Below are 24400 nucleotides of genomic sequence, written 5' to 3'. Positions count from 1 at the left end.
TTTATTTTATTTACGCGTGTGCGCGCGGACGCACCCTTCGCTCTTATATATACACGCAAACCGGAGCGTAGGAAAGAGGGAGGGGGGTAGGGGGAAGGGGAGGGTAAGGAGAGAGAGACAGGGCGATATAGCCATAAATCAAAATTCCATTTCAACGTTCTAACGAAGGATCAAATAAAACACTTTAATTGACATTTTTACGGCGGCCGGCAGCCGAAGTCGAACTCCTGCCTACACTCAGCCTGACCCTGCTGTCTTTTTCGCTCGCGAGAATACACGCGTATACACGCACGACGTATCGTCCTCGTTTCTCTATCGTGGCGTCCGTTTTTTTTTTTCTCTATTTTATTTTCCTCGAGCTGGTCTCTTATGATCGAGCAGAAAGTATCCTCTCGTAATAATGCAATGCGCGCCGATCGCGGTGTAATGTTGCTCCATGCTCAAACAAGTATTATAAAATAGCGAATTTCTTTTTCGATCAAACTTAAAAAATTCATATTAATATGTATTAGTTTGTTCTGCATCGATTGCAAAATGAAAGCTGCTTTATTTTTGACGAGTTCAATTTTCGATATCGGCAAGGGGAAAAATCCAATCCTTATATTTCTATTTTTATGAATAAAAATAAATTTTTTTTTTTTATAGATTGGAAATATTGATTCTATCAATCAATGATCATCATCAACACGATTTAAAATTTATTTATTATAGATATAAAAATTTTTTTTTTTTTTTTGGAAGAAGAATTTATAAATTTATTTTCGCATTTTGATAAAAATTTCGAACAAAAATTTATCAAAATGCGAATATAAATCTATGGATTTTTCCTTAAAAGAGAATTTTTTATATCCGCAATAACAAAATTTGAAATCATGTTGATGTCTATCAATTAATTAAATATAAAATTAATATTTCAAATTTAAAAATAAAACATTTTTTTAAATCTTTTATACAAGTATAAAAATAAATCATATCTTGATTTGCCTAGGAAAAAAAAAGACAAAGTTCGCGCGTAGACATAGAACTATGCTGAAAGAGAATATTAGGAGAGGGAGTGATTATATATAGCGCTAGAAGTTAAAAGTGCGTCGCCGCGTGGCGGCCGATTATCAGTAATTTCATGGTTTTTCGGACGAACCGGCGTAAACATAGAGAGTGGCCGCTCGACCACTTTAATATCGGTCCGAGCCGATCAATAATAATAACGAAATATACGCGACTCTCGACGCTGATACGAGGGATGTATTATAGTAATTTCGTGACGCGGTTTCCTTGTCTCACAGCGCGAGGATGCTCTTGAACCGTTGCTTAGAGGTCATCGGGGAAGACTTTGCAGCCATATCTTTTTCTATGAATCCTACTTATTAGAAATTAAATCCCGACAAAAATCCAACGCAATCATCTTAGCACACTGATGGTAAATAAGTCAAGATATAAACATAAGATAGAATATCTAAAAATTTAAGAGAAAAATATCGACTCTATAAAATAGCTATAATCTCTCGTTATATTTTTATAATTAAATTTCTTTTTATTTATGCCAAAGCGGCATCTAGTGGATGCTTAAGATATGGATATATGTAATAAAAAACCGGAAAATTTCTCACGTTTAATCACAAAAGAAATTAATTAAAATTCATCAATTTTAGTCACTGTAAAAATGACTATTTTTATTCGCTACGATCGATATGTTGGAAATCGAGAGTTTATATCAACGCGTAGGCAGTTTTCTCTTATTACATTACAGGGAAAAAAAAGGTAAGAGAAGAGTTTATTACATATATTTCGAGTTCTTAAATATTCATTCGACACCCCTTTGGATATAAAATAAAATAAAAATGAAATAAAATAAAAATAAAAATAAAAAATCATATAAAAAGAAATGTTGAAAAAAATATAAATTAATACTGTAATATAAGAGTTTAGAAAATAAAATATAAAAACAATGTTGGAAATAAAAGTAGAAAGATATGATGATTATGATAAACATCATAAACTATAAAAAAACTCGGACAATATAAACTTTAAAGAACTTGCACAATATAAGAAACAAATGTGAATATCTTGCTTCTTTCACTTTTTTATATTTACTTTAATTCAATCAAAATTTTAAAACAACTGATTAAAATATTTTTTTTATTATTGTACGATAAATTTTTATTTTTGTAAAAAATTATTAATCATCTACTACTGCAATTAAAAATCGAAAAGTCATCAATTACATAGGAATAAATGAACGAGGCATATAAGGAAAATACTTAATTATTAATAGCGGTTTAAACAAAATAAAATGACAGATGTTTATGCGAAGAAATTTTATGAGAGCTGAAAATAGAATTGAGAGAAATATGGTAAGAAAGAGAGAGATAGATAGATAGATGGAATAAATGGTTTACTGCGTGTATTGAAAAGAGAAAGGTCGACGAAAAACAAAAAGAAAAAAAAAAAAATGCACGCACATCGTTTGTAAAATCTCACCGTCTCTCAAACCGTGCAATTATAATTTATATGTTACTTGCAAGATCAGATATTCGTATATCGAACAGGATGAGACGTCGCTTGATTGGCGGGAGAACTTTACGATTGGCGGCGCCAAGTGGTTACGTTTGACAGCTATCGAAGGGACCGCGATACGAAGATCTGGAAAGAGAGAGAGAGAGAGAGAGAGAGAGAGAGATATGATCCAAGATAGAGAAGCGGAGGAAAAAAATCCCGCGTTCTTCTTTCATTTTCGAGATAATAATACCACTTCGCCACCAACCCTTTAAATATAAACACAAAATCCTCTTATTCTCTCCGCTGCCGCTGCTGTTGTCCGGCAGCATTTCCTTTTTCTCTCTTCTCTGCACCCTCCTTCGATTCTCGTTGTTTTGCGGTTTACGACGGTTCGCGTTACAACTGATTATTAGCCCCCTTTCCTATCTTCTCCCCTTCCTCACCCCTCCCTCTTCCATATCTCCCGCATCGTCTCGTCATCATCTCTCTTTTTCTCCGTTTCTCTCTCTCTCTCTCTCTCTCTCTCTTTTTTCTTTCTCTCCTGTCTACTCGCACATTCCCTGTCCCCGTCTATCCTCTCGCTCTCTCTTTCACCATTATTATACGCGGCCATATACGGCCATTATGCCCAGGCCCCGATATACAACACAATCCGCTGTAATGCTGGCCATAAAATTAAATTAGGGTTATAACACGATTTTTCACAAAGGTTCCGTGAACCGCACGTTTCAAACCATTCTCCCACCCTCGGAGAACGTCTTCCAATCCTTCTCCATCTCCCGCTCTCCCTTCTCCCGCATTTCCCCCAGAACCGCCATGCGGACTACCTGCCTCGAGATGATGATACCTATGCCCGATCTGATCGTTTCATCGCGTCTCGAGTGGCCGGCATCGACGCGCGGTATAGCGCGACAATTTGCACGATGTTACGGTCATGTTAGAGGCGATTACTCGACAAATTTTCACATAAAAGTCGCGCCAGATACAGCACCGTGACTCGAACGAAGACCGCGTGCTTCCGTTTTTTTTTGGCCTCCCGTATCGATATATCCATCGAGAGATATACGCATCTTTTTTCTTTTTCTTTTTTTTCTTTCGTACAGATAAAACGTAAGGTAGATTGCAAATGTAAAACATATAGATTATGCAAATAATAAAAATATAATTAACATTTTAAAATCTTCGTTAGTTTTTAAAAATAAATTGTTTAAATCTCCGATGATCAATCTTTTGCAGGTATTAGAATATTGTCTTTCATTATAAATAAATCGTATGTACAAGACTGTTTTAATTCGAATCTAAAACTATGGCTATTTATTGCTAACCGTTATATATCTTATTGCCGCGTCTGGCTTCGATTTTTCCCAAATTGGCTCCACGTTAGTTGTTAATCGAGAACGAGTATTATTGGCCATCTGTCTAGATGGCCAATCTGGTAGTTAGCAATCATCGTTTGCGAAATAATTCATGCAACCTTTCACAATAATAGGACGCTGTACGGTCTCGTTTGCTGAAGTATGCGGGAGGGCGGGGAGGGGAGGGGGGAGCTTTAGCTATACTAACTGTAAATTTATAGTTTTTACAGACGTACAATTTTGAAAAGTGCCAAAAAAGCCGAGCACAATCAATAATCGAAAGAAATGCATATATGTATTTTACTATGACATATATACATATATGATATACACATTATTATAATATAATTATTTATATTCTAATTTAAAAAATTAGTAAAATAATATTAAAATATATTATATGATATTTTGTGTCAAGTATATTATGTTGATATTTTTAATTTTGAAAAATTGGTAATTTTGTCAGTTGCTATTCTCTCAATTGCAATATCGTCGTATACACAGATGACTTAATATCGGGTTGCCATTTCTTATAAATAGAGAGAGAGAGAGAGATAGATGGTTATACCGTGCGTGCAAAATAAAGAGAATTGTCTGAGCGATCTCTTATGCATAAGATATAACAGCAGTTGATCACAGGTCAATTGTGATGGACATACGCTATGATACATCGGTATATCTAGACGATAGTATTAAGGTCATTTAACAAATATATCCCGTTTTGTCGTCAGCAAGAAATTAAGGTGAAAATATGTCGCGACGTCTGATGCTTACTGAAAAAGTTCCATTTTTGAAAAATGGAAAGCTTCTCCAACGACGACAAAAAATATCTTGCATTAAATAATTCTTTTTAATCTCGTTATAAATGTTGACAAGCCGGTGCAAGTACTCGATCGTTTTATTTTTAAAGAAAATTTAGTTAAATTTATAATGAATATATAACTATATATTTAATATATTAGAGAGAGAATTATTATATAATTACATCCGAAAAAAAAAATGTAAAAAAAAAAGATTATCTGGCATAAATATAAACTTTCAGCTACTCTTTCATATTATAAAGATTGTAATATAATAACAAATTATGAAAAATAAAAATATTTTGAGTTTTTTTTTTTTAATTTGTTGTTATATCTACAAATTTTATACATGAAATGTTTAGGAAAATTTTACGCATACAACTTTGATAAATTTCGCATTAAACTGCTAATATACTACTAGATTATTCATGACTATTTATCACGAGATCAATATATATTTTTGATATTATTAATCATCTGCAAAAATTACAAAGCTATTCTTTCAAGTGTCATCACGCGCACTATAATTACTTTACACAATAATCGCATCAAATTGCCATCTCTGGAAAAGAATATACGGTATCGTTTACGAGGAAAAAAGAATTTATTCGGTCGCCGGAAAAGATTCGAGTGAGTCCGAGCGACGTCCATGGTCGATGGACATCCGACCATAAACGCTGACGGAGAAAGGCGGATGGAAGAGGCGAGAAATGGAGAAGAAGAGGAAATTCAAGTTTCGCGAAGGAGAAGAGAGCTCGCGAGGAGAATTCGAGAGGCCACAAATCACGGGTTGGTAAGGGGGGGGAGGGGTGATGGTGTCGGTCGGTTGGACGGAGGGTTCGCTTCGAAGGTGGAAGAGGGCTGTGTTAGGAGCCTAGGAAAACGGTGGGGGAGAGGGGTAAACTCGGGAGTCACAGCGATAACAGGGATGGTCGAGAGCGAGTAGCGGGCGGCAGGGGAGGGGGGGTATGGCAGGCTGCAGACGCGGAGCGCGACATGCTTTATGACGTCTGTTCATCACATCGCCCCAGTCTCATAAATTAGAAATCACCCCTTAGATAGCTCTGGCACCCATCTCTACGATGGCGTCAGTGCGTCGTATCGCGGGAGGCCGGCATCGCCTCCGACAGGACGCGAAGAAGATTGGAGGAGAGAGGGGAAGGGTTGGGACGGGGCAGGAGGGTAGGAGAGGCAGCGCGGACGGCGGCAATAATTTTCAGCGTATGTCACGGCAGGGGAAAAAAAAAAAAAGAAAAAAAAGATGTTGATACGAGCTATACGGAAGATCACGCGAGCGTTTCGGTCAAACCCTCTCTCGTTCGAATCCAAGCTTCGACCTGTAAGGTGGCTTTTCTATGCGAACGCGTACGTTAGGTTATTAATTATCGAAGGCGAATGATAGATATTTATCGCCGCACCGCACTGGCGTGGATACTTTTAAACAATATTAGATTTAGACGTATGTGCGTTGGCGCGGAACACAAATTGATCAGTTGTATCTCAAGACTAGGAATGCTATTAATCTCGGTGATACTTTATTGCTCAACTTTTGAAATATCGCTAGAGAGTGATTATTACAATTTAAGAATAAAATGCGTGACACAATTCACTCTCTCTCTCTCTCTCTCTCTCTCTCTCTCTCTCTGCCTCTCTCTCATGCGCACGTGTTCTCCTTCTCTCTCTTGCATATATTTACCTTTTTTTATAAACAACTTGCAAATACATTGTTATCTGCTATCTAAAATAATATCAAATAGTAAGATTGACGAAATTCGATGTATTTAAAATCGAAAATAATTCGCAATAAATTTTTTTCGTAATGAACTCATACCTTTCAAATGTCTGAGAAATAAATATTACACGTTTTAATCAAAGCCTGCAATTATTGCCGTGCATAATTCGCGGAATCTTTGAAAGTGAACGCGCGGGGGTAACACAATTCGATGACAGATTCAACTGGAAAAGCAACGCGAGAGATCCGAGTGTGAGAGAAGAAGAGGCAAGTGCGACGATTATCGAGCGGGGTCGGTCGACGTCAGGGTCGGCCGACGTCGATTGAATTGGTGTAATGAGCTGATTGATTGGCGGTGTCTGCGCGATCGTCATCGTTACACGCTTGAGACACGCTTACACGTGCGCTGGTTAAGCGCGCAACGTCGGCTTCGCGTCACTGTCAATCGCCGCGAGCCGTGTCCGCGCCATCCTATGCCACCGATCTTGCTCTCCGGCAGGAAAAGCGACAAGTGCGCCCGAACTGTCAACGTGCCAAATATATTCCGCTCTTCACGCCGCCTCTCTCTTTTCACGCTCCCCTTCCGCTCTTTCTCCATTATTTCGCTTCGTCGCATCGCGCTCTCCTCTGAATTCGCAGCCAGAATTCACTGTCGGTTGAATTCGCTGTCGTGTAATATTTTTTTTTATCCTTGGTTATATTTTGTATGCCCAGAAAGCAGACGGCATTAATCCTGTGTGATTATTCGCTTCTATGAGAATGTAGAACGAGTTTGACAAGATGGAATGCTATTTCTTTAGCCAATTTATATTCCGCTGAGATAATCAACATACCGCTAATAATTAAAGAAGCAAATGATTGAAAGACATGTATATATATATATATCGTATATTATAAAATTATTAATTTGTTCGTTTATAATTAAGTAAAAAAAAAAAAAAAAAAAAAATCAGTATAATATTCTAGGATATTAAATCAACAGCGAAAAGCATTTTGCGTTGATAAAGAATTTTGCATAGATCATAAACGCAAATCTTGGCCAAAGATGTTCGGAGTTGAAGATCGAAGGATCTTAATTGCCGGTATTAAGCTCGGCGTCATTATAAATTCGCGCGAACGCGAACCGGAAACGAAGGAATAAAGTGAGAAACACAAGCGAGAATCTATACAGGGGCGCATTATACCGTCCAGTAGCTGCGATCGGCTTGGGTTTGTTGTCGAGGAAACTTTAATTGGCTCTCGAATCCGAACGATTAATTAATCTTCGATTGACTCTCGACTACTAATGATTCATTATCGGGGATCTTTGTCTTTACACAGAGGAGGTGCTCGACAGGAAAGAAATCGAAGATAGGAAAAAAAAAATCTGTGCTTTCTAACGATGTGGTTTCAATATTACAAGAGTAAAAAAAGAAAGTTGGAATAATTTTAATTACTTTTCGCGAGGAGCTCGCATCGTTGTCGCATACATTGTCTCGAGAAGCGCGAGCGATTATAAGCCCGCGGCAATAATCATGTTTGCTTGATGCACAGATCGCGCGAGGTTTGCATTTGTTTTTTTTACATTTTCACATATATATTTTTCATCCGTCCGCTTTGAAATAGCGAAGGACTGGAATAATCTTTACTAATATATTTTATTTGTCTTCTCTATCCAGCGTAATATCTACTCTATTGAGTAATCAATCATATCTTTTATCTATATGAAGAGATTATTTCGAGCATATATCTATAATTTGTGAATATGATTTATAATTTATCCTCATTATCAGACAAGAATTAAAGATCTATATATTAAAATTAAGTAAAGAATTGATAAGGCTCTCATGTTAAACACATATATGCGTGTGTGTATATTTAACGAAGAGTTATAATATTTTGGCATGTGTATATCAAAAGTAGAGTTAATTGCAAATGTGAATTTAATATTTTCCACATTACCATATTTACTACATTTTATAAAAATTGCATGTATACCGGTATTAAAAAGGAAGAAAGAAGCTCTGAAAATTCATGATCGTTAAGTATTGCCTTAATAAATATTGATCGAAAATAAAGATCTTGAGATATGATTTTAATATATAAATTAGCGTAATTTAATTTACACATAATTACATAACGAGAAAAATAATATATATTGTAAATTTTTTTAAATTATTATACATAGTTCTCTCTTTTATATAAACACTCTTAAGAAGGTCTCAAGATTCTATTTTGAAATGTAAAAAAAGAAAAATTTTTTTCAGTTGTATTTATTTCATAAACTAGTTATGATGGCTTTTCTTTATCAAGTTCAAAAATTATATTTATCATATTTATAAAATTTTTAATTAAAATATATAATAAATACTTATAATTGTTAATAAAATATTTCATTATAGTAAACACACTACTTTACATAGCTCGCTTATATATATATATATATACATATTTTTTTTCAAATAAAATTACATAAACTATATTGAAATTAACAATATAATTTTTTAGCAATTTAATAAATTATGGATATCAAATATTGGATATTAGGAATTCAAATATCGGATATCATATATATATATATATATATATATATATATATATATATATATATGTATCGTATGTTTTTATATTCTCGTGACATATATATGTATATGATCATATTCAATCTCTTTATCGCGACCTAGTAAGACGTAGTAAAAGTGAGATAAAGCAATATAAGAAAGAAATAAACCAAATGCTCTCGATCGATTGCATTGATGCAGTCGCGAATAGACGGCAATTTCTAAAGCGCGCATTTACGAACTCCAAAAAGACAAGGCCGCGAAGGAACGTTGACGGAGAAACGTCAACGACGGACGTTTCGGTCCACGAAAAGTAGACGACCGTCCGTTGAACCCATTGTCCATCCGGGCCGCGGCACCGATGACGCGGCGATGGTTTCCGGCAGCGTTTCGAGAGAAGAGAGAGAGAGAGAGAGAAAGAGTCCGCTCGATACCGAGGGAATACTCGCGAAAAGTGCGGACTCGAGATACGCGCGTTCGTAGGAAGGAAAACGAGAAGGGATAGTGACGGGGGAGAGAGAGAGAGAGAGAGAGAGAGAAAGAGAGAGAGAGAGAGAGATGGTCGTAGAAGAGAATGTCGGTAGCGGTTCAACCAACATCGAGCCGGAGTACGAGACGCAATACACATACCCATATGTGTATACGTGAATATGTCTATGTACGTGTGTGTATAGTGCGGATTCGACGTGGAGGCGAGGCTGTCCATCTCGCGGCACGTCGCGGTAGAATGGAGTCGTGGAGGACGGCCGGGGGGGATTACGGGGTAAGGGCGGCGGGGTGCTTGGTCGAAGGTGGACGAGGAGAGGGTGGTAAAATGGGGGGGTGTTTGGGTGGCCGAACCCGGGGGGGTCGGGTCGGAAAGGAGGGGTCCCCCGGGGGGGGGGGGGAACAGGGGGGTAGCTGTCGCTCGCCCGGGCAGCAGACGTCTTCTGACCCGGCCGGTGGCTCAACTCGACTCAACTAGACTCAGCGCACGCTGGCAGGAGGCAGCAGCCAAAGTGAGAGGAGAGGAAGCGGCGAGGGAGAGAAAGGCTCTCGCGCGGAGGAGGTGAGAGCGTCGGGGGCGAACGGAGGAGGACGGGGAGGGAGGAGGGGGAGGGGGGGGGAGGAGGTCGCGGGGACGGTAGGTGCATTGCTTTTCGCAGTAGAAGGTGGAGGAAGTTGGGGTCGTAAGGGTGGCAGGCGTATCGATCCGGACGGAGCTTGGCTGACGGCTGACGAGGCCGTCACGCGAGACGAGTCGAGACGAGACGGACGGAGAAGCCCTCCCTCTCCTCTCCCCGCGTCCCCCGCGGCGCCCCTCTTTCGTCCACTGGCTTCTGGAGGAGCGAGCTGGCGGGGGTGGGTCGCCCCCTAAGAGGCGCCGCGCTGGTGGCGGAGAGGCGCAGGGGCGTGCGAGAGATACTGCTTACTTCCCCTTCGGGGCCTCCTCGACTCCGCGCGCGCGAAACAGTATCTAGACTGTACGTATACACGGGGCCGAGCTGTTCGGCCCCTGCCGTGACGTCGATGTTGCCTGCCGTTGCTGCGACACGCGTGTCGTGCACGCGCGTCGTGTGTCTACAAGGTGTTGGAGAAGTCGCGTCCAGTTCGCTCGAATAAAGTCAAATATGACTAACCGTGTCTTTACCGATCGCGTTTTACTTATTTATTCAACTGAACTCTTACACAATTGTGTATTAATTTCTCTCATATTAATAAAAAAATGCATACAATCCTAGATATATTTTGCGGAATTTTTTTCTTTTTTTTTTTTCTTTGTTACAGCCAAGATTCAATTAAGTATATGTTTGAACTAGTTTAATGCTACATCGCAAAAAAAGTTATATTTCTTATATTTCTATATGCAGAGTTTTCGAGATATATATACCAGAATTCTATTCACTTCCATCATTATTCCTTCGATTTATATTTCGTGATTAATACAAAATTACATCTCTTTTATTATAAAGTAAAATTATACACGCTTTTATTCATAAGCGTTAACATTTTTTAGATTCATTTTATCACAAATATTATTAAAATAAAAAGGCAAAAAATTTTAATAAAGTTTGACTATTGTTCTGTTTAATCCATTCTGGAAATTCTCAAATACACCTTGTGGGCGACAGCGCGTCTGTGTGCGAGCAATGTGTGGGTAGCATACTTTACGTGCAAGGCGGTTCACCCTTCGGACCCCTACCCGTAGGGGTTCACGTTTACGAGTTTTGACTGCGTGCCTCTCTATCGCTCCTTCGCCTGTCTCTTACTCTCGACGAATGTCATCCCGACAGGGATGAGTGGATCTTTCTCTGGCGAGAAAGTAAAGATTTTCAACGAATGTTTCTAATGTCAATTTAATCATTTTAACGATTCTGCGGATTTGGATTGCTCGCGAAATTATTGCCGCTAGATAAATTCGCAAGAGATAAATATTGTTGTTTTATGATGACTTTGATGACGGGATAGAAATCGAGCGTGTCAACTTTGTACTCGAAACAGCTGATAGAATTACAATAAATTACAGAAAAATACACGTATAATTTTAATTTTTTTAAATATAGATTTTTAAAATTGTGTTTTAAAGAAAATTTTGCACAATAATTATTGGCTGATAAAAATTAAATATCAACAGAGATAGCTTCTAATAAACATAATGTCAAAAAGTTTGAATCTTCATTTATATAACTGTCATGACAAAAAAATGTACGTTATAAAGTTTTAGCGAGCTTTCACGATTCATTCTTACAGTAAGACGACGGCATATAAAAATTATTTACGTTGCAACAACCACAAAAAAAAAGAAAAAATACAAAACACAGAGTTTATTACTTTAAAATAGTTTTTCTTCATTTTTATCTTACATCAGAGATAAATCGCGCGGTGGAAAAATTTCGGAGTCTTATTGAGCCGACGTTGCGTCCAATACACAATGAGTCCTTAGAAACACGTGGGTCCCGGAGCGAATGTCAAATGCAATTACTCTCGAAAGCCGCTCACCTCCAGGATGTAGGATACGTATAGGACGCGCTTTGTCGGACGCGGCGAGTTATCGTTAGAGGTTGGTTGGTGCGTGCGTGCTGATCGTGCGTCTGCTCGTCTGTGAAGTTTATCTCGAGGAAGCCACCGACGTGCGGCGGCTCGCTTCCTCCCTTCCCACCCTCCCGCCGTCCTAACCAACTCCGCCACTCTTCCCTCCAACATACTTCTATTCGCACTCTCTTCCGCTACCCTCTCGCCTCCCCCTCCCCTCCTCCATCTCACCCCGAGCCGCACGTTTCGCGCATTATTGGCGGGGTGTCCGAATGTTTTAACGATAAACTTGACATTTTTCTTTTCTTAGAATAAATAATCAATTGCATATTTTTACGTTTAAAATATGTTTGTATAAATATTATTAAGATTTTTTATATATAGATTATATCTTTTATTCGCGCATGTGTGATTTTCTAGTAAAAGTTTGTGATTATAATTTTTTCTGTAGTGAAATTTTAATTGAAAATTTCAAGTTTTATATCATATTTACGAATTTTTTTTTTTCTATCATGTATTAGAGATTGACAGAAATGATAGAAATGACAAATCGTTTAATTGATTTAGCTGTCATTTAATTAGTTTGACATAAGGTGCTTGATAAAAAAATACGACAATTTATATGTTCGGGCGTTTTATACATGACTGCCTTCGACGGACTAGCTCTTCTTCCACTCGCGTTGACAGTTGCCAACGACTAGATAGATACTACATTTCACTCACTATTTCTTGCGTGCCGGCAGCGTTGTAGTAACGATTTAAAATTCAGTTGTTTAATTTTTTCCAAACTCCGGGAGAATGAGAAAAAAATATGAAACGCGCGGGCATAAAGCACACGAGCACGGTCGCTTTCTAGTTTGTGGCTTGTGTATCTTGCGGGCAGCGAGAGCCTCGTTTCGCGCATTTACCGGCGGTTTGTCGTTGTGACTTAGCTATCTGCTGGTAGCGTTGAGTTACGGTGCGCGGCACACGCAGGGTGGCACATAAGCCGCCGGGGGAGGAAGGGGGGGGGGAGGCGTTCGAGCAAGGAGAAAGAAGGAGAAGGAGCCAACGCACAGGCAACACACTGTCGCCTTCCATCTATGTACTTGCTCCGCGGCCGGCTGCGCCGCGGGACTTGTCGCGAAGGCAAAAGGCTCTCGCCGCGTGCAAAGGCCAAACACCGAAAGTCACTTAAGCGTGCGCTCGAACGGTGGTTCGTTTTGGAGTAGCACGGCCTGTCAACTCTTACGCCAGAGAGTACCGGCGCGCATTCTCGTCCAGTGATCAACGCATTCGTTCGCAGTCTGAAGGAACGGCCGCTGATAACGTTTGCTTTCACCGTATCGCGTCGTATGGCTCGCACGAATTTTTAGTCATCGCTACGAGGGTAGTGCCAAAAGAACTTACAATTATTTTGAAGGATATATAAAAGAAGTTTTTAATAAATTTCATTAAATAGATTTTGAAATAAGATTTCTAGAAAAATAATTGTATTATAGATTGTCTACTCGAATCTTTTAAAAAATATTTTAAACACTTCTTGTGATGCAATTTCTTAAAATAATTTTTTTTTTATGCTGAAATTTTCTAAAGCTTTTCATTCATACAAAGGAAAAATTCAAAGTCACCTAAATTTCAAGTGCTAGATTCACAAACGTACTGAAAATAAAACTAGCATAGCTTTCCTTAAGATAAAATTTTTTAATATTTTTATTTTTTATCACTAAAAATTAAAATAAAGAATGTATATTGCATATAAAAAAAAATTCCCTGAGTTCCAATAAAATTCCAATAGAATTCCCTGATTTTTTCAGGTATAAAAAAATTCCCTGAGAATTCCAGGCTTCCCTTTCTTATTTTTCCAGGGCGTAGACACCCTTGTATCGATAAAAATAAATTTGAAACACATCCTAAACATATTCTAAAATTATCCATTTAGCTCTTGATTTGCTATCATGTACAAAAATCGAAATTTCCTGTATTTTCCCTCGATCTCTACTATAAAAGCGAAGCATTTATTTGTACGACGTATTCTTTTGACAAGTAGCGTACTTTTCGAGGCACAGACTCGTCAATCGAATGGCGGAAAGCAACAAATCACTCGGTAAATATAAAACTATGGGTCGATACGGATCGGCATGAGGTCGCACGGATGCGCTTTGATGTGCGTACACCATCACCCGTGAACGTTGCCAGCAGTTGCTTTATGGCGGCCATCGGACATCTGTCATGAGGTCGTCTTTTTCTACGGTTAATTTATTAGCGCCGCTTAGAGATAGAAAGAAAGAAAGAGAGAGAGAGAGAGAGAGAGAGAGGAGGGAAAGGACGGATGGTGGAGGAAAGAGATTCGGTAGAAAGATCGTACGACGGTGTCTCGTCTAAGGCGGTGTAAATCGGGAGACGGATCGTTTCGAATACGAAAACGGCATATTTTACGAGTCTCAAAAATAGGGTGCGCACCCATTGCGAGACGACGAAAAGTGTCGCGACGTTAAATGACTCATCTCGAACAAAGGTATTATCGACGACGACGAGCGCGTCCGCGCTTCTCGCGTCACGTCAAGATTATAATAACGTCGGGTCATTCACGAGGACGATTACACTTTTAACTCTCGAATGCAAACTTATAAAACTTGTAGAGCATATTAACGATCGGTCTTTTCATAGGATTAAATAAAAAAGTATCTTAAAAGATTGTGCAAAATATAGTACCTTGCATATCTCGGATAGCTTAAAAGAAATATAAAATAGAAATATAATAATAAAAGAAATTATATAATTTTGTAATCTGTTTATCATCGTTCGATTTTTTATAATTATAATGTGTTTCTGAATTATTAAGATTTTATTTTTGTATGACTCTTACGATTCAATTTTCTTCATGTAAATAGTATTCATTTACTCAACTTTATTATATAAAAAAATTTTGGAATAGAATTATACATTAAAAAAAAAAAAAAATGAAGAGTTAGCGTACAGTTTATCAAATTTGTGAATTGCATCATATTTAATTTCTTACATTTTTTTTATATTTATTTTAATATTCTTTAGTTTACAAATAGTTGGACAAATAAAAATTGTTTTTATCGTTATATCAAACATATTAAATAATTATTGCAATGCACGATGTGATTAAAATTCTTAAAACCGTGTAATTCTTATTCTTCTAAAACAAGAGCCAGACTCTCGTCTATCATATTCGAAATCTGCATATTGTAAATACGATTTAAGGTACATTAATCTATCAATTACTCTTCGGAGATTCTTAATAAACATTGGTAAACGACATGCGGTTTAAATATACATGTACCAGATGACCCGAATCTGGTATAACGGCGCAATGAAAATTGTGAGGTATATCTGTTTTTGCCACATCCTCAGCGGTTATTATCGATCATACTTACCATTTGCATAAGAGCAAATTCAAATGTTAGTCGCGAGATATCGTCGCGGCCGAAGATTGCAAAAGGAAAAACACAGAATTCTTGAGCGAAGTCTCATTTATCTCGAGATATACTGCATTCGGTGTATATACTCGCTCGTCGATGTAGCGTTGCGTGTAAATCATGATCACCGGAAATAATGGGAGCCGATTAGAAAGCTGACTCTATGCTTGATGTATAGGCATAACGCGGAAATCTAAGCATCGAATCGTTTCGCACGCGGATGTGTCTTTAATATCTGCCGAAGATAGCTCTTCCATTCGTCATCATTTCTTTCGCTCGCGCAAAAATCTCAAGAACCAGCTTCTTCCAGCGCGCCTACAAAAGTATTTGATTGCAGCGGTAAATGAACGTGTCTAACGGCACATTCGTCTCTCGTAAAAAAAATTATTTTACTCCTCGATCCATTGTTATTTTATTTTTGTTGTTACACATCAATTTATCCTATATAAAGATATTATTTACACATATTTATTATGTATATAAAATATTTTTTTATGTAAAAATATACTTATACATTAAAAATTTTAGATTAAAATTAATATTAAATTATATATTATTAATTATATATTAAATATTATATATTAAAGCATTATATATTAAACAAAAATTATCATTATATAATCATATATTATATTACATGACATATATTCGTAAAAATTTCTGTTTTTTGGGAATTTTTTGATCCAACAAATATAGTCGAGAATTAAATGAATATTTTAATATAATATTTTGAATTACTATGCAAAGTAAGAATTAAAACTACTGTAAAATATTATAATAAATATAATTAAACTTAACGTTGACCTTACGTAGCAAGCTATTAAATTGGGCGCATTAAATTCTTTTATATACAACACATAATATTTGATAAAAGAGAAAAATTAAAGATTAACAATCTTAATTCGTGTACTGTGGACGAGCTATTTTTATCAGTCCAATCTTCAACTTTTAACTATTCTATTTGCTGAGTCGTAAAATGTTATAAGTATGAGCGAGCAATGAAATATTGTAGCTATAATTAAATCACGCGAGATTACTTTATGAAGACTATGCCAGAAGTCTATCCCCATCGTCTTTCAAACATTTAATGTCAATTATAAAATTGTATCGTATTTCTGGAACATTTCGAAAACATTCTTCATTTTAAATTATAATCAATTCTTTTGAAATCGCGTCACAAAGTTCCTCGCATCCCTACGTCCAACAGCAGACACAGCGCTCTTTCATTGGATCGAAGGATTTATGGATGCGGATAGGTGTCCTATGGAGCAAAAATGCATCGGTATTGTTTAAGATTAAAGTTACGCAATAGGTAACGCTCGTCGTATATGGCCGGAGATTTTTACCAGAATCGGTAGTAAAATTTCTTCTAATGAAGATACATGTACACGCACGACTCGACGTTTTCACAACCGGGCTTTGCTGTGAAACTTTAACGGCACGTTTTCACTTCAGGTAAATGGAATGCGACGCGGGAAAAAACTTTTCGTCAGAAAACTTTTTTTTTTGTGAGTAGGCGCCCCGCATCTCTAATTTTTTAACGCAGAAATTTTCAGAGACTATTGCCACTGTATTAACACTGACGTTTCTTTTTTATCAGCCTTTGTGTATACATACGACATGTGCAATTGCGTTTGGGTAACTTTAATGTCTACAATAAATCATTTGATTGAAGAATGAAAACCCTCTGTCGTAATATATATGTTCGCTTTTGACACTTTTCTTTTGTAAAAGTTTATTTTATTATTACCAGAGAAATTCTATGTTTCATACTATGACATATGTTGTTTTATAAATATTTCTATATAAAAACCAATATATAGAATCGATATACCAAGAGTTAATGTAGAATTTCAGAGAATACTAAAATTATACATATTTCGCTCAATAAATATTCCGTTAGAATAATCGATTATTTAGAGATATTTGTGTTGGTTTTATTTTTCTGGCACATCTATTAGACACTGCTATTAGAAACTGTTAAAATATGAAATACGAAAACGCTGAATAATTGTGTTCATTTGAAATGAATTTATATGGGTTTCGATGGAATTAATTTTTTAGGATTCTTAATTTTTTTTGAATTAGCAACATTTGTTTGAAAGATGAACATATAAAATTGTAGTGTCTTATTATTATAATTATATAATTCCATTCTCCTTTGTCTAACTAAACTTGTTTATCTAAATGACAGAAAATATCACGATATATATAGTGGTCGGACTATAAAATATAGAAGTATCTAAGAAATAAATAAAGAAATAAATAAATAAAAAAAGAAATAAAATATAGAAGAATCTAAGAAATAAATACTTAAAAATAAATGATGAATTGACTTTCTGTCTTTTAAAACTTAATATTAAAAATAATTATTTTTAACATTAAGTAAATTTGAAAGAAACTAAATTTCCAAATTCATTGCATCTAAAAGCTCCAATTAATTTAAGGCATGTCAACAACTTTTGTCTCGTAATATTTTTAAATTTTAATGCGAGACTAATGAAAATATCAGTCAACAAGTATCCAATCCAAGGACGCATATTTATTCGGAAATACCTAGTTTATTCGCATCGTGTGAGTCAGGGGCAGGAGTGCGTCTCATTAAAATTGTAAAGAAAGACATGAACTTTGAGTCCAGACCACCGATAAGATTTCAGACTAGTTTACCGTACCTATATACAGAGATCGATATATCTCATGGGTCTTTTAAATCCGATATAATGTTGCTTTTTCAGGAACAGTAAAAAATCAATTCTTTTGCGAAAGAGAAAGAGAGAGAGAGAGAGAGAGAGAGAATAATAACAAAACGACGAGACGTTTTAAATATAATTAGAATCCGAGGACACTTTGAGTGTATTGAATAAATAAAACGCGTCTGTTGGCAAATCAATCATCTCTATTTCTCTCCCTTTTTCCGTACGTGATAAGATCTCATACGCTATATCGTGTATCGTGCCACGTAGTCGCTATCTTCGGCTTTGTAATTTCATATCCGAAAATTGTTCGAGAGCAACGCAGGTGCGTGGACACGCTTCATTCTTTATGAATAAAGATGATGAAAAGTTTTGCAAAACAAGGCCACTTACGATTAGTATCTTCCAGTGACCTTTTTTCGAAATATCATAAAATTTACAAGTTTAATATCGCGCTCGAGAGACATAAAAAGAAAAGAATAAAATCTTAACAAACATTTTTCGGTAGTTATTTTCGATAATCGGCAAAATACGATATCTTTTACGCAACAAATCAATAAAGACAAACTACTAATAATGCAAATTTCGATTATAGCCCAAAGGATGCATCGAAGGTACACCTGTTGCACTGAATGCGAATGTTAGTAAATGTTTTATATCTTTATCAATAGGGTATGGCAAATGCATAATTTAGAAAATTGTATTTAAAGAAATTGAAAGACAGAGAGAGAGAGAGAGAGAAAGTGCTAAAAATTCAATATCTCAAGCCGATTAGTTTCGAGGAATATCGCAAGAAACCCGTAGGTACAAATGATTTATATAAATGTAAACCGAATAAATATAGATTAATGATAGTTTATGCTAACATAAGATTAATAATAAATAATTATTATGGCATGTACAAATTTGCAGCAATATAAAAAAACAACTTTTGTATTGCAACTCTTTATAAATAAAATTTTGTTAATTAATAAAAGTGGGTCAAGATATATATTTATAACGATTCAATTAAGACAGCTATTATCTATCGAAAAATTGTAAATAAAAAAATATCTTCAATCTCATTTAAAACAATTGTCACAAAATAAAGAATAGTTTTTTTTTTTTCATCGTATTATTAACAAACTGCGCTTTTGCAAATAATATTTGCATCGTTAATATGAGATGATTTTATAATCCAAAAAGATCGATATTCACAGAATCCGTTAACCAATGGACGATAGATAGTCGCCTCTAGTTTATCAGATTTTCCGAGAACGCCTATTTTTTTTTTTTTCAGTGAAAAGTAGCTTTTAATTTTCCAAAGGAAAGGGAAAAGACTAATCAACGGCTGGTTCGCTTTTGCATGCAGATAAAAATATAAATATATCTACATTGAATTGTAAATTTTAACAGTGCTATTATTTTGACAGACTATTATTTTATTAATAACGATATATCGCCGCTATAATATACATTTATTTTCATCTTTATCTCTAGGTGAAGTAATAGAAAATTTTATCATTTTATTTCTCGCTACGCGAGATTGAACAACGGTAAGAATATAATAAATATGGAGGACGATAATCATTCCTCCATAATATACTGTTAATTAGATGACAAGCTTAAACATATTATTATATGTATATGAGAGTCCAATCAAGATGATCACGCGATTGATAATCGATAGATCGATTCGTAGAAATCACGGTACTTTACAGATCCTTTCACCGGAATATCGTAAATTAAACAGAGAAATTATTGCATCGTTTACCGATCTTGCAAGCTATATTTTGTTGTTTCTTAACTCGCACGTTTACTTTCGCTGATGGCTTCATCGTGTTTCGCATTGTTAGAAACTTTCGCGTTCGTTTCCGGTTCAGATAATATGTTGGTTAGTAACTTGCAGGTCTTAAAAATATGCTGATTATGATATAAATATAAATAAATAAAAATAAATCTTTGTTGTAATTACATCTTATATCGGAGAATAATTATTAGAAAATCAGAAAGATATATATTTCGTTTTGGAGATATGTTTATCAGAATCAATGTGTCGTGTAATTAGTATATTATAAACTATCTATTAAAAAATAAATAATATAATTATATTGAAATAGATAATGAATTTAGTGTATTAATGCATATACTGACGTATAAACTTTTACTAGTGCTCCATTTTTATATTTTATAACGCATATACTTTTTCAATTATTTATAGATACATGTTTACAATAGTTACACATTTATAATTTCATCTCAACAAAATAATTTTAATAATTTTATTTTTCTCTATATTAAAAAAATTAATATTATTATTTTTTTTCAATATAATATAATACGAGAGAAAACGAGAGAATATAAAGAGAGAAAAGAAAGAGGCAAGGACAAAGAGAGAATCATTGTGCACGTATAAAATTTATTAAAGTGATCATGAAAAGTATGAGAAGAAAATTTAAATATAAATTATGTTAAATTTTATAGTTCTGCATATTTTAGTCGTGCTAAAATCAAAGTCATGTCCACCAAATGAGCAATAGATCTTCATTGAAATCAACTTCCAGTAATTAATTAGAACGTTTATATTCGGTCAAAAAAATTACAGAGAAACTATCTTGATGCTCAATCAAAGAAATCGAAATTAGCGAAAAACCGTGACACACACGGCAATGAAAATTCGTGGACTACCGCAAATTTATATGTGCACACACGCAACACCGAGGTATGTGCGCGGCGTCGCGCGCGCACCAGATTTATCGGCGCCTGGCCGAGTTTTGGTAAGGTAAGTTGAGTGAATTGTAAATGTTTCCGGCAGAGAACTTCACCAAGATGGCTTCCCTTCACTACCGGGGGCGAGTTTGTTTACGCCTCATGACTCCCCACGTGGGAAAAGGCAGCATGGCGCGCGTCACGGCCTCAAACGCACAAATCGCCTCGGCCTCGCCGACTGTTCTGCCCATCTGTCGGGAGATTCAACGTAATGGCGTGCTCGCCTTCGGCTCATCTTCGATCTTACCCAACGAAGAGGATAGGTAGGTTTCAGCTTTTTCTTCAAAAATTTTCAACCGTATTAATGTAGATAAAGAGAAGCTCTGTTATTAACTCTGCGCACGTGTTGCACGATTTTTTTCTTTCTTTACGGTTTTCAAATTTAGGAATAACAACAAAGTTTATATATATATATATATATATATATATATATATATATATATATATATATATATATTTTCCTTTCTCTCTTTTTTTGATGTACGATTTTCTGTGATAATGTGGTATATTTAATACCCAAAAATCAAAATAATATGATTATATTAATTTCGTCAAACAATATAATAATTTAAAAATTCATTTTTTTTTAATTATACATTTCTTTTATATTTCGTATAAAGTTATAAAATCCTCAATATAAAAACAATGTCCAAAAAATTGTTCTTTGTGTTCCGGTAATTTTCAATTTAAAAATAATATCTTAAAAAACTGTCTTTATTAATTTATATATTAATGCGTCAAATATACATTAAAATTATTTAATCATTGCTACACATACACATATGTATGTTATTACTAAAAATACAATAATATATTCTTCCTTCCTTTCTTTCGTTCTATTCGATTTTTAATTTACTGATGGCAATAGTCGACATATTCTAGAAAAATTTAGAGAAACTATGTCAAAGAGAGAGAGAGAGAGAGACAGAGAGAGAAAGGAGGAGAAAGAAAAATATTTTAGTAAAGTATATGTCAAATTATACTCCAAACTTTTCACGTTGAACGTGCATTGACAAGTTACAAGTTTGTTTTGAAAAAAAAACAATACTATATCCAAAAATACAATAATATATCCTTCCTTCTTTCGTTCTATTCAACTTTTAATTTACTGATGGCAAGAATCGACATTCTAGAAAAATTTAGAGAAACTATAGAAGCTCTCAAAGAGAGAGAGAGAGAGAGAGAGAGAGAGGAAGGGGAGAAAGGAGGAGAAAGAAAAATATTTTAGTAATGTAACATATATGTCAAATTAGTGCAAACTTTTCACATTGAACGCGCATTGACAAGTTGCAAGTTCGTTTTTGCTTTATCAAAAATAATATTCTTTCTATTTGTTTAAACCTCTTATTAAAAGTTTTCTGCGCAATAATATCCACAGTATACGACAGTGGTGTAACTTGAGAACTGCGGTAGCAAAGAACGCGTGAGCGCTAAATTGATAGTAACAGACATTCTACAACTTTACTAAAGCTCTCTTAACGATCGCCTAAACATTTTCTACATTTTAATTAATCCATAAATACGCGCTGCAGAAATGCAGTAAATTGTTGCGATGCTTTTATCGAGTTTTGCTCCCGGCTCCTCTGGTGACGATTATCCAATGACAGTTGAATCATAATCAGCTGTTTTGTTGACCGATCGAATTTTCATACGTCAACTATTCTCTTGAGTATAGCGTAGATCATGCCGGGAGAAAATAGACGCGTAATCCACATGCATAAAATTCCGCACGATTATTCCCGAAATCAGGCCGCATTCCACGTGGCATTCCACGTGGCTCCGCGAGTTTGTTGACGGATCAGCGACGGTGGAACGCCGGCCTCTCGATCGAAGTCGCAACGTTAATCTATTCCGTTTATCTATGCAAAAAAAACCAAAAAAAACGCGAAAAATAAATTCGTTTGAAAATTTAGATGACTAACGAGTTTTTCTGTTTGGAAAAAAATATTATTTTTCGATCAACTTGAGGTGGAAAATTTTGGGGATATTTTAGTTGCTTCTCGTGAATCGACAAACTTTCGCGTTTCACCGTCGCCACAAAATAAGTTTTGTCGACTCACATTTCATGCGTTGCGGTGCGTGCTGTTTCCTTCGGGGCATCTGCGTCCTTCGAAAATGTTTGATTATCCGTGCGGCCTCCAGTTCTTTTCGCCTTGACTTGCAATTACTTGATCCCCAAAAAGTCAAACGGTCGAAAACACCGAACGGTATCCTTGAAATATCTTCCCCCCCCCCGGACAACTTGTCTGGGATAGTCTACCTCTCCTCTCCCTTTGCAACACTCGCGGTTATTCCAATCGGCACGTGTCCCGACAACCACTACCTCCTCATCGTGCTCGCCAACGATCCGCTTGTTATCAGTGACGCAATTGTCGCGATCGTCGTCATTTTATTTGGAGTTCACGGCATTTATGCATTTATAAACTTGCGATGGCAAAGTGAAATAATGACACATTCGTCGAATCTCTGACAGTACGACTGACAACGCAAAGTTGTAGAGGATCTATCTCATTTATCCATCTGTATAATTTCAAAATAATCGAAACTAATTCGCGTCGACTTATTGACAGGTCAATATCAATACTTTCGTATTACTGTCTACATCGTTTGCCGGTTATATTACACTGAATTCGAATAGACGATTCGCGATCTCGGTGATACTGGACCGACTTACACCGAAATCATCTAGATTATCCGTATCGTGCACCAACCCCCGGTTCACCACTTTTCCCTGCAAGTAATCATTAGTCTCACTCTCGTCACTTTTCCGATCGGCCGCCGTTCACACCGATACGCGATGCTCGCCTTCGATGACGGCTATCGGGATCGCGCCAACTATCTCGTGGATGGATCGGCGGATCCCGATAATATCGCGCGATAAACTTCTCTCCGCGACGTGTGATTCGCGACGCGCGCACGATGTCTCGCGACATATGTGAATATCAAAAGATCTTCAATGAAAAACGAAGAAAGAGAAACATAGCAAGAATTGACCAAGTAGATAACGATAAAACAAGCAAGAGAGAACGAGATAAGCAAATGAAAATGTGATAGCAAAAAATAGACAGATGAGGAAGAAGGAAAGAAAGAAACGCGTTGGAAAGAAAGATAAAGAGAGAGAGAGAGAGGAGGAGGAGGAGAGGGGAGAGACAGAAAGATTGGAGATAGACGGAAAAGAAACGGAGAGGAGATGGTGGTAATGGCTACCGTCGTTCATGGATCGCGAAATCGAGCGGGCGGCGGTCCAGCGCTGACTGACTACGGACTGGCGTCGCGGCGGCAGGTCGTGTGGTGGGGGGACCCCAGGAGTAGTACTAGTCCTCTTTCCCTCCTCCTCTCGCCCATCAACCTCCTCCACCGACCGTTCTCGTTTCCTCGCTCGTCCGTTCTTCTTCTTCTTCGTCTCGCTTGCGCTCGCACGATCTCTCCTTCCCGCCACCCTCGTTCTTTCTCTCCTCCGCGGCCGCGGTCCACAGCGCGCGCGGTCCGCGAACGACGGAGGCTGCGAGGCCACGAGAGGAAGTGGGGAAGGGGAGGGGAGGGAAGGGTTCGCGAAGTGTACCGAGTGAATGAGCGAGATCGTAGGAGTAGGAGGG

At 36.6% G+C, this 24400-nt stretch overlaps 2 protein-coding genes across 6 annotated transcripts in view; one reads left to right on the top strand and one right to left on the bottom strand.

Annotated features, from left to right (window-relative positions):
• The window catches only part of LOC126851948 (protein tiptop), a 141295-nt gene extending 117130 nt beyond the window's left edge, over positions 1–24165 (bottom strand). Inside the window, exons 1-2 of one of the 2 annotated variants that reach the window (XM_050596302.1) lie at positions 24012–24165; positions 22865–23535 (exon numbers count right to left, since the gene is read on the bottom strand). Coding sequence is in view for 1 of the 2 variants with exons in the window: in XM_050596308.1 (XP_050452265.1) it covers positions 22865–22904 (40 nt within the window). In the remaining variant the exon portion in view is untranslated. Of the gene's footprint in view, positions 1–22864 lie in introns of both variants that reach the window. The other variant, XM_050596308.1, reaches the window with a different exon arrangement.
• The window catches only part of LOC126851955 (zinc finger protein 62 homolog), a 70971-nt gene that overhangs the window by 2316 nt on the left and 44255 nt on the right, over positions 1–24400 (top strand). For 2 of the 4 annotated variants that reach the window (XM_050596325.1, XM_050596323.1), the window contains exon 2: positions 20851–21067. The exons of the other annotated variants lie outside the window; for them this stretch is intronic. The gene's annotated coding sequence lies outside the window, so the exon portion shown is untranslated. The remainder of the gene's footprint in view (positions 1–20850; positions 21068–24400) is intronic. 4 annotated transcript variants of the gene reach the window in all.

The sequence above is a fragment of the Cataglyphis hispanica genome, chromosome 9 (assembly GCF_021464435.1).
Source record: "Cataglyphis hispanica isolate Lineage 1 chromosome 9, ULB_Chis1_1.0, whole genome shotgun sequence".
Taxonomy (NCBI): Eukaryota; Metazoa; Arthropoda; class Insecta; order Hymenoptera; family Formicidae; genus Cataglyphis; species Cataglyphis hispanica.
Note: the sequence above shows the minus strand (reverse complement) of the source record. Positions and strands in the feature narration are given on the sequence as shown.